The sequence below is a fragment of the Hoplias malabaricus genome, chromosome 3, assembly GCF_029633855.1.
Source record: "Hoplias malabaricus isolate fHopMal1 chromosome 3, fHopMal1.hap1, whole genome shotgun sequence".
Taxonomy (NCBI): Eukaryota; Metazoa; Chordata; class Actinopteri; order Characiformes; family Erythrinidae; genus Hoplias; species Hoplias malabaricus.
The window spans coordinates 34,650,511-34,666,303 of record NC_089802.1 but is presented as its reverse complement, the minus strand read 5'-3'; the positions used below and the strand labels follow the sequence as shown (position 1 = coordinate 34,666,303).

At 41.3% G+C, this 15,793-nt stretch overlaps 1 protein-coding gene across 2 annotated transcripts in view; it reads left to right on the top strand.

Moving 5' to 3' along the window:
• The window catches only part of LOC136692572 (protein bicaudal C homolog 1-like), a 91,383-nt gene that overhangs the window by 55,730 nt on the left and 19,860 nt on the right, over positions 1–15,793 (top strand). For both annotated transcript variants that reach the window (XM_066666096.1, XM_066666095.1), the window contains exons 4-8: positions 234–313; positions 4,149–4,307; positions 5,634–5,687; positions 10,556–10,744; positions 13,131–13,382. In XM_066666096.1, coding sequence (XP_066522193.1) covers positions 234–313; positions 4,149–4,307; positions 5,634–5,687; positions 10,556–10,744; positions 13,131–13,382 — 734 coding nt within the window. The remainder of the gene's footprint in view (positions 1–233; positions 314–4,148; positions 4,308–5,633; positions 5,688–10,555; positions 10,745–13,130; positions 13,383–15,793) is intronic.

Sequence of the window (15,793 nt, the reverse complement as noted above, 5' to 3'; positions counted from 1 at the left end):
CACACATGCAAAAAAACTTTTTTATCTAAAAGTGCGGCTCTGCATTCTTCGTGTAGCTCCAAGCCAAATTACTTTCAGACATTTTGTCACTCCAGTAAGACAGCAGGCTGAACTTATACAGCAGTTATTGCTTGGAACTATTTTTTGTGTGATCAAATGTTTATCAAGAGCACAAGATGTAGATGTAATAAATACGAGGGGTAGAAAATGAACCTGTACTTTTGCTTTTGCAGATCCACACATCAAAGTGAGTGGGAAAAGGGACAATGTGAAGGAAGCCAAGGAGAAGATTATGTCTGTATTAGACACAAAGGTGAGTGCCAGATAAGCAGTGTCTCACAAGCGGCAGCCTAAAGATTTAACTGCTGTTTGGATCTGCTTTTTAATAATATATTTTATTTATAATAATAATAGTGTTTTATTAAGACCAGTTGTTTCAGTTGTGGTCAGGATTTTGGTCTGATTCAAATATTCAATGCCTTAAAGACAAAGAAGTTGAATCTAGAGAACTACTGTTTGTCTCAGTAAAACACACTCCCCCCTAACATTTGTTTGCATCCAGGAGCTCTGCATCTTTTAAGGTGGAATGGCATTTTTGAGTAAGAGGCTGTAGCTTGTATTTGGTTGAAGTTTAACTTGTCTGTAAACTTTTTTTCACTGTTTGAATTACCACAGAATCTTATTTGTAACTCAAGCTGTTTAGATTTGTAGCACTTACGGTCTGCGTTTACTTTCATGCAGTTAGTGGTCACTTTAATTTGTCCCTCCTTAATTAATGTAACTGTAACAGCAAAAGCAAGTCAGTATTACTCACTTATTTTTTCAAAGTTCCGAGGTCTCTTTACCATTCGAAGGCCTCCGGATGATGTTTCTCTGCCATGTCTCAGACACAGAGAGAGAAAGCCAGAGCCATTTCAGACCGATACACTCAGTTTTTTTCCCATTTACAGAGCCAGGGTAGCATACAAACACCGGACACTTTTCCAGCGTGCAAAAACAGACCAGAAAGCTAGCAAATGCTGTGGAAACATTCTCTGAAATTTATAAAGTGACTTGGATCAACATTGTGGATGTTGCAAGTTTCAGAATAATAGTTGTAAAGTGTATTGCTTGGTGATTCTCACACTAACAGCATGGTTTAACATACCACATCTGTAGAAAGGGACATGCCCTAATCCCTGTAGAACGCACTTGGGCTGCCCTTCTGTTGTTCTGTGATCCCAGCTGCTCTACACAGAGTTGAAAGGTATCTCTCAGTCACTGACCCTGCACACAGCAGTCAGATGTGATTCTATTGGCCGAAAAGCTGAGCACAGCCTCTCATTGGTCAAATCGTCTTTCCCAGGGGAGGGCTAAACTCCAGAACATTCCATCACAATTGGAGAGCAGTCTGTGTGGTCGCAGAACAAAAGAAGGGCTTCTGACCCCTGTCACATCTGGGTCTCCTCATCCCTCGGTTACTCGCTGACACTGGTCTGGAAATAGATAGCATTGCTTGAGATCTACACTTTTGTCTGGATAAATGATTTTTGTCAAACAAAATAAAATCACTTTGTGACAGGATAAATAAAAAGAAAATATTTTCTATTTAAAAGAGGAGTTCGGTTTGTTATGCAGTATCATGCTCAAGCTTGGGCTTTTGTCAAACTTGATCAAATAATACGTTTTTGTTTATTTCTAATTGGAAAATGGGTACAAAATTTGGGTGGTGTACGAATCCTCTGCACATTTTCACACACATTGTCCATCCATCCATCCATTATCTGTAACCGCTTATCCAATTTAGGGTCACGGGGGGTCCAGAGCCTACCTGGAATCATTGGGCGCAAGGCGGGAATACACCCTGGAGGGGACGCCAGTCCTTCACAGGGCAACACAGACACACACACATTCACTCACACACTCACACCTACGGACACTTTCGAGTCGCCAATCCACCTGCAACGTGTGTTTTTTTTAGACTGTGGGAGGAAACCGGAGCACCCGGAGGAAACCCACGCGGACACGGGGAGAACACACCAACTCCTCACAGACAGTCACCCGGAGCAGGAATCGAACCCACAACCTCCAGGCCCCTGGAGCTGTGTGACTGCGACACTACCTGCTGCGCCACCGTGCTGCCCCACACACATTGTATTTGCTGTAATTAACATACCGGAGGACAACATATACCATATGGCCTATACAAAACTTATATTACTTTTTATGTTTTGTGTTTTAGTATAGTTTCCCCTCACCTTTTAACAAACATGTAATTATCCTAGGGCATTCAAGCTTTTGCATAAAACTGTAGCTACATGAATGGGCAAAACAAGACTCATCAGAATGTATCAGTGACTTTTTTTTTTTTTAATAATAGTATTAATGTAAGTAGACTGCTGTTTGTTATTAATGTGATCAATGCAGTCATATATAGCTTCTCCCTTTTAAAGCTTATAAATGCTTTGAATGTGAAGCTAGAACAATTACCAACTCTGGGGATGCTCTGATTTGTCTTGCGCAGGAATTTGGGTACATAGGTATTGACAAGTATAACTAAAAAATTTGATATCATTGCAGTTGCTTATAAAACAGTTCAGTATTGGTATGTAATTGCAAACTGCACCACTTATAATTTTTAAAGACATGCAAATTTATTAGGCTGTTTCTGAAATCTAAAACTGCTTAATTGGATAATTTTCTGACTTAAATTGTACACCATGAATCTTGATAAATAAATTGCCACAGACTTTGTAGATCAGTGTTTGTCACAGTGACACGATGATGATAATGGGGCAGAAGCAGGGGGTTTCCTACCCTGCTCCAAAAGGTACATAGTGGACTTTCTGAAGTGCTGAATCCCACATTAGCAACAGCAGATGCTATATTCCCCCTATTACAAGTCTGTGAAACATCGCAATGATTTTTTTTTAATTTAAGGCAAATATATTAATTAGTGTACCTTTTAAGTGAGTGTTAGCAAAGGCAGCCTATGTAAGATTTGTTATTTTGGCTCCTGGGCTCCTACAGTTACAGAGTACAGGTGCACATTTACAGCACTATGCTGAAATCAATTGGAGGTGTTGGGGAGTGTGTGGGGGTAGTTTCCAACTCTTCTCCAAAAGTTACATAGTGCTGTTTCTAAAGTGCTGAGCCAAGAGTGTCAGCTACAGAGTGCCTATTCCCATTATTTCAGGACAGTGAAGCATCGCAATTCTTTTGAAGCTGACATTGTGTGGTAAAAATACTACCTACCTTTAAGCCTTTGTAATTGAATAATTATTTATAAATGTAGTATTATGTAGCACCCTACAAGTGTTCAATGGGGTTGAGGTCAGGACTGCTGGTAGGTCATTCCATCCTCTCCACTCCCAAATTCTGGAGTTCGGTTCCCGACTGTGGGGATATGGGATTGCCACTGGTTGCAGAATTTCATTTAGATATCTCTCTGCTTTGACATTGCTTCCAATGATGACAAGCCTCATTTTTCCAGTGAGGGAGATGCTGCCCCACACCATCATACAAAATGGTTGCAACCCACATACTCAGCTCTACTGCTCATCCCATGTTCATGCATGTTCCTTACAAATGTGGCACCATTTAAAAAGGAAATTAACAGGCTTTTTAACAGTATAAGGTTTAATGCAAAAAACATTGTTAAAACAAAAAAATAATCTATTATTATGTATTCCCTGAGTTGATTTTAAAGCATTTATGCAATTATATTGAGACATACACTAAACATCTGTGACTGTTTTCCAGTTACCTCATATGCTCATGCCTTATTTATGACTGTATTAAATGATTCAGTATGATTATGTAGTTGTAACGGAGTGTTAGTGTTCAAGAATATGTCATGACATGTTTCTGGAGAGAGGTACAGCCCAAAATTAGACTTTGAGATGCTGGTACTATTTCTGACCACACATTTTACTGTTATACTGAAATCGTTTTATTATTCGAACGCCTTTCAAGGGAGGTCTCCCCCTTAAGACTGGCTGTAAAGGGAAAGTATGACTCACCCCTGGAACTCGTAGATCTATATCACCTCCTTCATGACAGGTTTAATGATGCAGGACTGGGTCACTCAGGCCTCAGTAAGGTCTGCCTGTGTTGCACATACGTCCTGTTGTCACTACTATGGTAACATTTTTGCTCTGTTGATGCAGAGTAACCGCGTGACTCTGAAGATGGACGTCTCACACACCGAGCATTCCCACGTCATTGGAAAAGGGGGGAACAATATCAAGAAGGTGATGGAGGATACAGGCTGTCATATTCACTTCCCAGACTCCAACCGCAACAACCAGGCCGAGAAGAGCAACCAGGTCTAGTCATATATGTTTTTGTTCTTTATTTATGTTTACACCAGTGGTTAGAAAGACTGGTAAAATAATAAAATAGTAATTTTTCACTTTATTTTGTTTTGTTCAAAACATATTTTATTCCTAATACGGAAATGTTTGCTTTAATCAGTTGAAATTTGAAGGTCAGGGTTAGAATAAAAGGTTAGAATGAAACCTTCGGAATCACAGGGCTCAAGACAGGAACACACCCTGGACCGGGCGCCCCACTCCCAGTCACTCACACGTTCAAAACTGCAGACACTTTTGCATATCCAGTCAGTCTTTTAACGTTTTTTGTTCAAAAGGTTTTGTCTTTGGACTGTGGGAGCAAACCCACGCAGGCACAGGGAGAATATTCTAACAGGACCCCAGGACTATAATAATCATTTTAAATAATAATAATAATATGATATTTGTTCATTAATGATTGTATAGGAAAACGTTTTTCAGTGTATGTTCACGTAAGGCTTTTTCAGTTATCATTTTGGATACTTTTTTTGTAGGTCCTTTTGATATGAAATTTTGACAAAATATTAAGGAGTGGTATTTAGAAGTTTGGTCTAAAAAAGACAAGAATAGAGATCTGGATTTCTGACAGTGAAAATGTTTCGTTGTTCTTGGCCAAAAAATAAAAATATAATTGCAATTTGATACATTCCCCAAATACTAAATCTTAAGTGATGTCTGCTCAGCGTCATTACAGCTTCTCAGAGTCTGATAGAGGGAGACTCCTGCAACTTGAAATGAGGCAGATTTTATGACGTGTTGACATGGGGAGTGTGGAAATTGAGCAATGCCTCAGCTCTTTCCCGACCATGGCATGAGAGATAGGATACCACTTGTTTAAGGGCAAATGAGAGCCAGACAGTGTGGGATGAAGAATGAAGAAATGTGTGGTACCAGTTAGCCCCCTCAGACTCCTGGTGGTGCGCTCGCTTTAGCATTTGGCAGCTGGGATATCACTTATGTAATTTTTTTTTAAGGAGTGGAGCATTTCATTATCTCAACACATGTTGTACTTTAAGGCATAACTCACACTTGGAATGCAAAACATCCCAATCTCCGTTTCCAGTTTCGTCAATCGGCTGATGCCCCATATTATCTTGTTCTGAGTTCCACCCATATCCGTTTATTAGATAATGGCTTGGTTCAAATCAGATCTGATAGTTACGTGCATCGACTCAGTGGCCCTGAATGTGGGGATTTAATTAGTTTGCGGACCTGGTGTAGCACCTAACCACAGGAGGCACCCAGCAATAGTTGTTTAGTATGTTTAGTAATGTGACTTTTCTGTCTTCATCGCTGAAGGTGTCGATTGCAGGCCAGCCTGGAGGAGTGGAAGCGGCCCGGGCCAGAATCAGGGTAAATAAATCTTGTTCTTTTGAAGATTATTAATGCTTTTAATTATCCTTTATAATAAGTATAATAATCAGTGGATCAGACAGCGCAGGGCTGCTGGAGTTATTAAAGCCCTTGGTGTCACTGCTGGTCTCAGAATTTGTACACCACCCAAAACTATCGGGCCAACAGCATCCTGTGGGCGTCATCCATTGTCCACTGATGAAGGAAGAGGACGCGGAACACAAACTGTACCAACAGAAGAGCTACTGTCTCTGAATGTAAATCTACAAGGTGGACAAACAAGGGAGGTGTGTCTAACAGAGTGGACAATAAGTGGACACTGTTTAAAAACTCGAGCAGCACTACCGTGTCTGATCCACTTACACCAGCACAACACACGCTGACATACCCCCACCACGTTAGTGTCATTGCAGCCCTGAAAATTATCCAAGTCATACCTGCTCGGTGATGGCCCTGTGGGGCTCCTGACCATTGAAGAGCAGGGTTAAATGTGGGTGCAGAAAAACAGGTGGACTACAGTCTGTAATTGTAGAAGTACACAGTTCTCCTGTATGGTCAATGGAGCTGATAAAATGGACAATAAGTGTAGATAGATGGTAGGTGTTCTGAATCCAGTGATCATTCAGTTTATAATAACATTCAACAAAAATTAATGCAGTTGAATCTCTAGTCTCAGACTGGTCCATTACAGTACAGAAAATTCTTTTATCAGTGACCATGACAATGTGAGGCAAATGCATTCCTTTGTGAGCAAAGGGGAAAGAAATTGTTTCCATATCCAGCTTTGTATGGAGGTTTGAAGTCCTGCCCTCTGCTGGCGGTACCTTTACAGTACAGTACAGGTACACTGGCTTTTAACCTTGATAAAATGGATAAGATACAGTTCCATTCAAACATTTCCACCCACTTGAATGTATGTTACTTATACCATTTATATTATTTTCTCAAATTTGACCTTTATAAGAGGTTTTTAACTGCATTTGATTATAGCTATATGAATCGGAACCTGTCTAATATAAGATTTCCATAGACTGAATGCAATGTCAGATTTTAATCACAGACCTCACTTTCATTGACATGCAAATTTTGTAGTTTGCTTCACACTGGTTTATGCAATGCTCACATGCAAGCACTCCTCAGTATAGATATATAGATGAAGACAGATGATAGCTTTAAAAACTATTTCAACAAGAGAACAAAATGGCAGATTGTGTCAGAACAGGTCTGTCCTAAAACATATATTTAGTATATATAGTTCTTTTAGTTTGTTTTTTGTCCCAAAACCTAGTGTCTAACTAGAGAGCATTTTACGTCACAGAGTGCGTGCTCCTGACACATAGGCTGTCCCAGTTCTTGGATACCACATTCTGCTGTCTACTGAGATATCTTAATTTGGGCGAATTTTAAGGCAGCATTGAATCCTTCCTTAGCCGCGAAAGGCAATCCCAGGATGCAATGGTAGAACGACTCCTGTCTATTTCACTCTTCTCCCCGAGCAAAAATAATTAAATCGTGATAAAAACCGTTAGATTACAATCCAAAAAAGAAAAAAAAAGCTGAAAAGCTAAGGCAACGCTAGCCCCTGAGGTAAGTAAACACCGGTTGCGTGTGGTGGGCGGGAACAAGCCGTGACGCAATGGTCTCAATAATCTGCCTCACGAGGACAGATGACCGTTAGAATGCTGTCTATTTAAACAGCTGTCTATGTAGTCAGTGCCTACCTAGGCTCACTATTCAGCTTAGACTATTTTGATGAATTCCAGTCGAATTAACTTGTTTTAAAACTGTTAGCATTTTAATTCATTATTTATTTAATTACATTGACAATTTGTGGAACTGTAGTCTATGATGGTGGAAAGCTTCTTATGAATCTGCCTGACAGAATACCCATAGCATAAAAAGTTAAACCAAATCTGAAATTTTAGAAAGATCTAAAATATAACATCCCTCAAACCCAAACATACACCTGTGTTGTAAATGTACATTACAGAACAGAAGGGTCAAACATCCAGTTTAAACTGTTAAGCCCTGACTTTTCAGTGCCATTGGAACTGATGAAATCAGGTTTAAGTCTAACAAACACATCTCAGAGACTTAAACGATAAAAATATCATGAAACGTGATGATAATTTTTCTGACGTTCATGTGTTGCCCTGTCTGAGATCCTGATGCTGACAAGCTGATGTGGAACACATGGCAGTGACCTCCAGCTGCAGTGTAAACTGGAGGCCCACCATTGTCCCGGACCATTTGGCTGAGTGTTACCGACCGCTCTGGTTCTATTCGGCCGTGTCCAGGCACTCTCTCCTCGAGTTACACGTCTGCCAGGCCTCTTCACACGTGCTTCCTACTCACGGGCCACCAAGAAAAACAAGCAACGGCAAGAGTGCATCGGTTTTCCTTGCAGCTTGTGCAGAAACTGAGACCCAATTATATGCTTTTAGCCCTGAAATGATCACAAAAGATTTACCATTGTTTTATAAAGCAATTTGTAAGAAATGAGCGCCTTTGCAGTAGCCAGTGTGCGGCTTCCAAGTCATATAAAGTATGAGCAAAGTGGCGAAGCGGCTGAAACCTATACTTGGGAAAGAAAACAGAGAAGCTCTCTTTTTCTCTCTCTCTCTCTCTCTCTCTCTCTCTCTCTCTCTCTCTTGCTCTCCCTCTCTCTCTCTCTCTCTCTCTCTCTCTCTCTCTCTCTCTCTCTCTCCCCCCCACCCCACCCCGCCTCCCATCCCAATCTCTCGCGTGACCACTGCTGCTGGAAATTCCACTCCTGACCACCCCAATCATCTCTATTTTTCCCTTTTCCTTTCTTTCTTTGAAGGAGTGCCTCCCTTACTTCTCATTTCTCATTTGACAGAATGGAGAGAGATGGAGTGAGTTCCTCTGACCCACTTAAGTCGGAGTCTGAAATTCAATGTGTTTCTTTCACTTTTCCTGCTGACACAAGGCCAGAGTTCTGATGAGTCTCATTAATATTAATATTCATTATAGTTTGAAGGAACAAAAAAAATCATATTTTTGTGAGAAGTGGTAAAGCGTGATTTTTTTTATGATTTTATGATGTGTTTGATTATTTATTTATTATTTAGTTAGATAGATAGATAGATAGATAGTTTTCATGTTGGGAGTTGGCCTTGCACATGCAGGAAATTTAAGTGCTGTATTAAAACTAATAACACCTTTTACCACCAATTAAACCAAATGTGCCTTCCCTTATATGTACACTATTTATTAGAAAACTTACTCTTTCCAAAGTTTAATGTAACAAATGCAAATACAGCAGTTTGAAATGAAGCCCTATATTTTTTCCTTTCACTGTAGCTGTCTCTCTGAGTCTGACCAGCAAAACACACACAAAAATCTCACACATTGTTTTAGTAAGTCCAGCAAGTTGAACTGTTTCCACAATTGCCTTATGCTTCAGGAAGATTAGGCCATTTAAAAATTAGCCTTGCATTCTTCATGGAGCAGATTTTATTATTTTGCTATGAGCCAGAAAGACTTGTACTGACCAAACAAGTATGAAGAAAACCAAAAGTATAACAGATACCGACTGTTCAGGGTCAAGGCCATGCTCAGACGTCTAGACCCGGCCTCTCCCTGTAATGTGCAAGACAGCCCAAAAGAGATGCTCTAATCTACAACTTTTATGAAGAAAATCCAAGCAAGCTCACAAGGGGTTTCAGCAGTTCATTATGACTGAGAATTACTCCCAATGCTTCAAGCTTGTAGTTGACTATAACTTGGGTGGTGTTCCTGAAACCAAATATATTTTGTGTGCTGTTGGGGTTTTTAAATTTATTTATTTTTTTAACCTGAATACATTGTCCTTGACTGCTGTCCGGCTGCATGTTTCTTCTGGGTCTAATGGAAGCCACTCCTTACTTTTTAGGGGAGTTCCTTCCTTAACCACATCTGAAGGGGCTCAGAATGTCTTTCATTCAGCCCCCGGTACAGAACGCATAACATTAGCATGGGCCTTGCAGCATATGGGACTGATCAGGGATAGAATTTTTTTTTTTTTTTCTTTTAAAAGGTCTGGCTGACCGCTGTTGTTTACCATTTCAGTTTGGTAAGGCAATCTTTCCAAGGCCCACGAAGTCTGAAAATCATAGAGGAGGGTTTGTAATTGAGAGTGATGTTTTTGCTTGTGATGCGTTTGTTCAGGAACTTGTCTCTCCGGAGTATTCCATCATGCACGTCCCAGACCACAGGGATACAGTAAAGAACGTCGCTTTTTTTAAGAAAGTTTTTGAATGTTCTCGCTCTGTGGCCCTGAGCCAAACCCAGTGGTTTTGGGTGTGGTTTGGGTGCATACTCCGAGCAGGCCAGAGTAGTCTTGCGTCCAAAATGATGGCGCCAGGTCCGTTCTACTTTATGCTGACTTTACTTACTCCATGCAGCAAATATCTGCTATTCTACACTGAACGATCACTGGATCACTGGTTTCTACGCTCATTTTAACAACTCTGACCATACAGGAGCACTTTGTACAATTAGCACCTGTTTATCTGCATTCTTACTTACCCCCATTTCCTCTTACACTTCAATGGTCAGGACCCCCCACATGATCAACACAGAGCGGGTATAATTTGGGTGGTAGATCATTCTCAGCGCTGCACTGACACTGACATTGTAGCAATGTGTTAGTGACACAGAAGATGTGATAGAGACACAAAAGGACTGCAGTCAATAATTGTAGAACTACAAAGTGCTACTGTATGGTCAGTGGAGCTGATAAAATGAACAACGTGTGTAGATACAATGTGTTCCTAATCCAGTGATTGTTCAGTGTAGATTGAAAACTGAGATAAAATGAACACAAGGCTAATCATGAGATTTTTTTCCCCCCTCCCCACTTTCAGGAGCTGCTCCCCCTGGTGTTAATGTTTGAGCTGCCGGTCATAGTGCAACTGAACCCAGACCCCAGCTCGCCGGCTATTCAGCACATTTCCCAAACCTACAACATCTCCGTGGCCTTCAAGCAGCGCTCCAGGCTTTATGGTGCTACAGGGGTTGTGAGAGGATCGCAAAACAATGCTGTGGCTGTCAAAGTGGGTATAACACACAACCGACTTCCCTAGAAGGTCCCTTTTCTAATGCTCTTATTAGACGTGGAGCAATTACATCACAATAATCGTGGGCAAAATTATCGTGGTTATCAGTATTTTCCACAGTATTTTAAGGATATACTTAAAGGTATATCAAAGGATTGATTTACCAATGGAAATCATTTCAGCAAATTTTATACTGAACACAAATAAAATTAGCAACATTATTTACATCATTATTTACATAGCAGCAACATTTACATACAATTTAAACAATAATAATCATGTGAGATTAAGATTGTAAACATTTGTATTAAGGTTTGTTTAACAGGTTATCAGTAATTATAAATGTATACACTTCAAATTTAATGTTTTAACGTAAACCAGCACCTGTCTACAGCCATGCATGTGTTTACAAGAGAATCAGCATCCGTTAGCTCAATAGCTTAGTCCTCAGTCTTCAGGAGCTACAGTGTGGTGCCCAATCTCACCTCCCTGTCCTGATTTAATCTCCTCTGGTTTCAAGGATTGTTGGTGAGTAGAATGAGGACAGGGAGGTGAGATTGGTCATCACACCATGGCTCTGTCACTTTGCCATGTTTCCCCCGACACAAAATAATCCAACATTATGTGTGATGTGGCCCCGCAACCACTGGGAGACTGTTCCTAACTTTGGTTGACGCTTTAACTTAAGTGAGTTTTTCTGTGTAATTTATGTTGAAACAGCAATACAAATTGTCAGGAGTGTGGTTAACCATGAAGTAGGTAACCGTTTCATGTCTATCTCTTATTTAAGAACTGGGTTGGGTGTAATATAGCGCACATATAATGACTTGAGCATTATATTGTACCTTTATTCATTTTTACAGGTAATAGGGTTTTAAAATGTCTGAAACCACATACATCTGAACGTGACAGTCACAGACGCATTAAAAAAAACTGTAAACATTTGGAAAATCGATCTACTCTATAAACAAGTGTATGGTAGACTCATAACTAACCCAGGGGAAATCCACTTGAACTCGTCTGTGCCCCTCTGGCTGTGGCTGCTCTGCTGAGTGAGGGGAACGCCCGCAGGCTTAGTGGACAGGCTGCTGGCCGTGTGCTTCACATGGAGAGGGTTTGGAGAGCCTGGAGACTGCTCTGGTTCCCAGGATCCTGCCCTCTCTTACCCAGTGTTAGAGAGACTGTATCCAGCCCCTGTGGGCCACCAGCTATGCCTGCTATGCACTGAAAACAGGGAGCAGGAAACCCTGGGCCAAAACCACGCGCCACTGCCGCCAGAGAATGGGGGACAGAGGAACCCCCATAAAAAAAGCCTTTCTCCCTCCACTAACTACTTTCTGTGGTACAACAAACTGCAAACATTCACTCATTCAGAATGGCAGTTTATATTGTGATCCCAAGGCCACAAAAGATATCTCGGATTTGTTTTTGGGATTGAAGAATAGAACATGTAGCCAGTGTGAGTAAGGACAGGCACTATGTGGCCAAAAATATGTAGCCACTACTACAAAATGGTGTAAATCCCAAATAGTGCGCTATACACTGAACGAACAGTCATTGTCCATTTTATCAGCTCCACTGACCACACAGGAGCACCTTGTAATTCTGTAATTACAGATTTCCCTGCATACTTTCATATTCCCATTTCTTCCTGTCCTTCAATGGTGAGAACTCCCCATAGGGCCTCCGCAAAGCAGGTATGAATTGGGCTCTGGATCATTCTCAGCGCTGACGGGTTGATGTGAAGTCAGAGACATTGACTCATCTGTTGCTGCGCAATTTGTGTTGGTTGTCCTCTAGTTTAAATGCTTTTGGCTGGATATTTTTGGTTGGTGGACTATTCTCAGTGCAGCAGTGACACTGAGTGCTTTAAAAACTTTAGTAGCACTGCTGGGACTGATCCACTCATACCAGCACAACACAACACCACCACGTCAGTGTCACTATAGTGCCAAATCATACTTGCTCTGTGGGGGTCCTGACCAGAACCGCAGGGTGAAATGGGGATAAAAATGTATGCAGAGAAACAGCTGGACTACAGTGTGTAATTGTAGAGCTACAAAGTGCTCCTGTATGGTCAGTGGAGCTGATAAAATGGACAATGAGTGTAGATACACGGTAGGTGTTCCTAATCTAGTTATCATCCAGTGTGTAGTGAATAGGGCACAGTTTCGGACACAGTTTGTGTCTCTGAAGTCACTGAGCTCTCGGGTGAGTTGGAGTAATGTTTGTGGTCTGGAACTAATCATCCAACAACAGTACCTGGCCTTGTCTAGTGTTCTTGTGTATGTATGTAGCAATGTTCACACCCTAGTATAAAGCCTTCTTGTAGAGATATGTACATCTGAAGAAATGTAACAGACATTATGATTTTATCTTACAGAGAGGCACTGCCGTGTTGCTGGAACATTTAGCTGGGAGTCTGGCCAGTGCTATCACAGTGAGCACACAGCTGGATATTGCGCCCCAGCATCACCTGTCCATGATGGGCCGCAATGGGAGTAACATCAAGCACATCATGCAGCGCACAGGCGCTCAGGTCCATTTCCCCGACCCAAACTGCCCCCAGAAAAAATCCACCGTCTATATTCAGGGCTCCATCGACTCTGTCTGCCTTGCACGCCAGTACCTCATGGTAAAGAGATTTCCCCCCTTATCTTTTCTTCTTTTCTCTCTTGTTAGTTTTGTTTATTGATTTTGTTTTGTTCACATTCTATCAATTTCTCTGCTTTCTCTCTACCCTACCCTCTCTGTGTGTGTCTCTCGCTCTCTTCCCCCTCACTATCTATCTGTTTCTCTCTCTCTCTCACTCACACTCACTCACACACACACACTCCACCCTCTGTGTGTGTGTGTCTCTCTCTCTCTCTCTCTCTCTCTCTCTCTCTCTCACACACTCACTCACACACACACACACTCCACCCTCTGTGTGTGTCTCTCCCTCTCTCTCTCTCTCTCACACTCACACACACACTCCACCCTCTCTCTCTCTCTCTCTCTCTTTCTCTCTCACACACACACACTCACCACCCTCTGTGTCTCTCTATCCCTCACACACACACACACTCTCTCCACCCTCTCTGTGTGTCTCCCTATCTCTCCCTCATCCCTAACTCTTTCTCTCTCTCTCTCTCTCTCTTTCTTTCTCTTCCCTTATTTGAGTGTATGTTTGTCTTACATTCCTCTCTCAAGCCTTATAAGAGAACAGTGAATCAGCAGTGGCTGTCTTTTGGCATGGTGGTCCTCTTTAAAATGTGTGGCTCCTCTGTCCAGCTCAGGGAGATATAAAATGGAAGTAGCAACCGTGTGGGGGCTGAAAGAGGAAATAGGAGAAAAGGTTGAAGAGTAGCATAAACACCGCATCCAAAACATTTTTTGGGGGGGGGGTTGTCTTTGTTTTGTTTTTTTTGTTTTTTTGTTTTTTGTTTTTTTGGTGGAACACACAAGTGGAGAATCCCCCTCAAACACTCAAACATTTTGTTGAAAAACAGAGTAATTATGATGCAGAGATGCTACGCCTCTCCACAGCTATGCAGATTGACAAGACAGATGAGAGACAGACCACTCACAGCCACGATGACTGACCACCACACCACAGGGGAAAAAAGCACATTCAAACACATGCAGCCAACAGCCAAAAATAATTCACTCACATCTCTATTTAGATGATACGGAGCCTAGTTATGAGAGTCAGAGACTCGTCCTAAATTGGGAACTAGAAGGTCATAGGAAGTTGACACACAAGGCTGTAATATGAAAATGAACTCTCTAATCAGTGCTGTTAATTTACAGTTCTAGATGACCTTAATTCTGTAATTATTTTCATAGCAATTGATGAGAATATTAAAGGCATGTATCACATGAATGATTTGTCATTGTCCTTTAATTCAGTAAAAAGGTGTCATCCTATTCACGAGCAGACCATGCAGCATTTATCTTTTCATGGTACGCTATATGGACAAAATATTGAGACACATCCTAATCATTGAATTCAAGTGTTTCATTCCGTCCCATTGCTTTTGCAATGTTCTAATCAACTCATTGACAAGCATTGTACTGCAATAGGATGCCACCGTTACTACAAGCTAGTTCATGAAATGTCTTCCCTCCTAGATAGTCCACAAAAAATGAAAACATTTAGGAACCACTGCAACTCTGCAAAATGGCAGACCACTTAAAGTTACAGAGTGGGGTTATCAAGGGCAGAGGCACACTGAACACGGCTCTGCACCCAAGGATTTTTTATTGTTGCATGTCTGTCTCTCGGTGGAGCTTTTCAGTGGAGTTTGAACCTCTTCAAAAGAATACAGCATAATTTTACCAGCAGCTGTTGTGAGATTAAAGCAAAAGTGGCAGCTGATGTAACTTGGAGTTTTTGCAGATGGGTAGTTTGTGCTGGATGTCTGCATTTTGTGGTGATTCATAAGTCTCTCTGGCGGGTTTGTTTCAAACCGGCAGTGAGTTGCCTAGTGGCCAAGCTGAGTAAATACCATGAAGTGGAAAAGCACCATATCTGGCAGTCTGACGAATCTGGGTTTGGATAAGGCTGAGTGATTGTTTTCCAGGGGTTGGCCTATGTCCCTTAGTTCCAGTGAAGGCCAATGTTAATGATTCAACATACAAAGACATTTTTCTTTTAGAATTTTCTGTTTCCAGCATTTTTGGAAATGTTTGTGGAAGGCCTTTATCTGTTCCAGCATGACTGTGCCCCAGTGCACAAAGCAAGATCTATAAAGGCTTGGTTGGGTGAGCTTGGAGTGAAAGAACTTGACTCGCCCGAACACAGCTCTGACCTCAACCCCATTAAACACCTTTTGGATGAATTAGAATGAAGATTGTGAGTCAGGCCCTCTCATCAAATATCCGTGTCTGATCTCACAGATGCTCTTCCTGAGGAATGGATTCAAATTTGCACAGACACACTCCAAAATGTTGTAAAAATCCTTCCCTGTAGAATGTAAACTGTTATATTAATGCCTATGGATTTAGAATGGGATCTAAAAACCTCCTGTAGCTTTAATATGTAGGTGTCTGAATATTTTATCA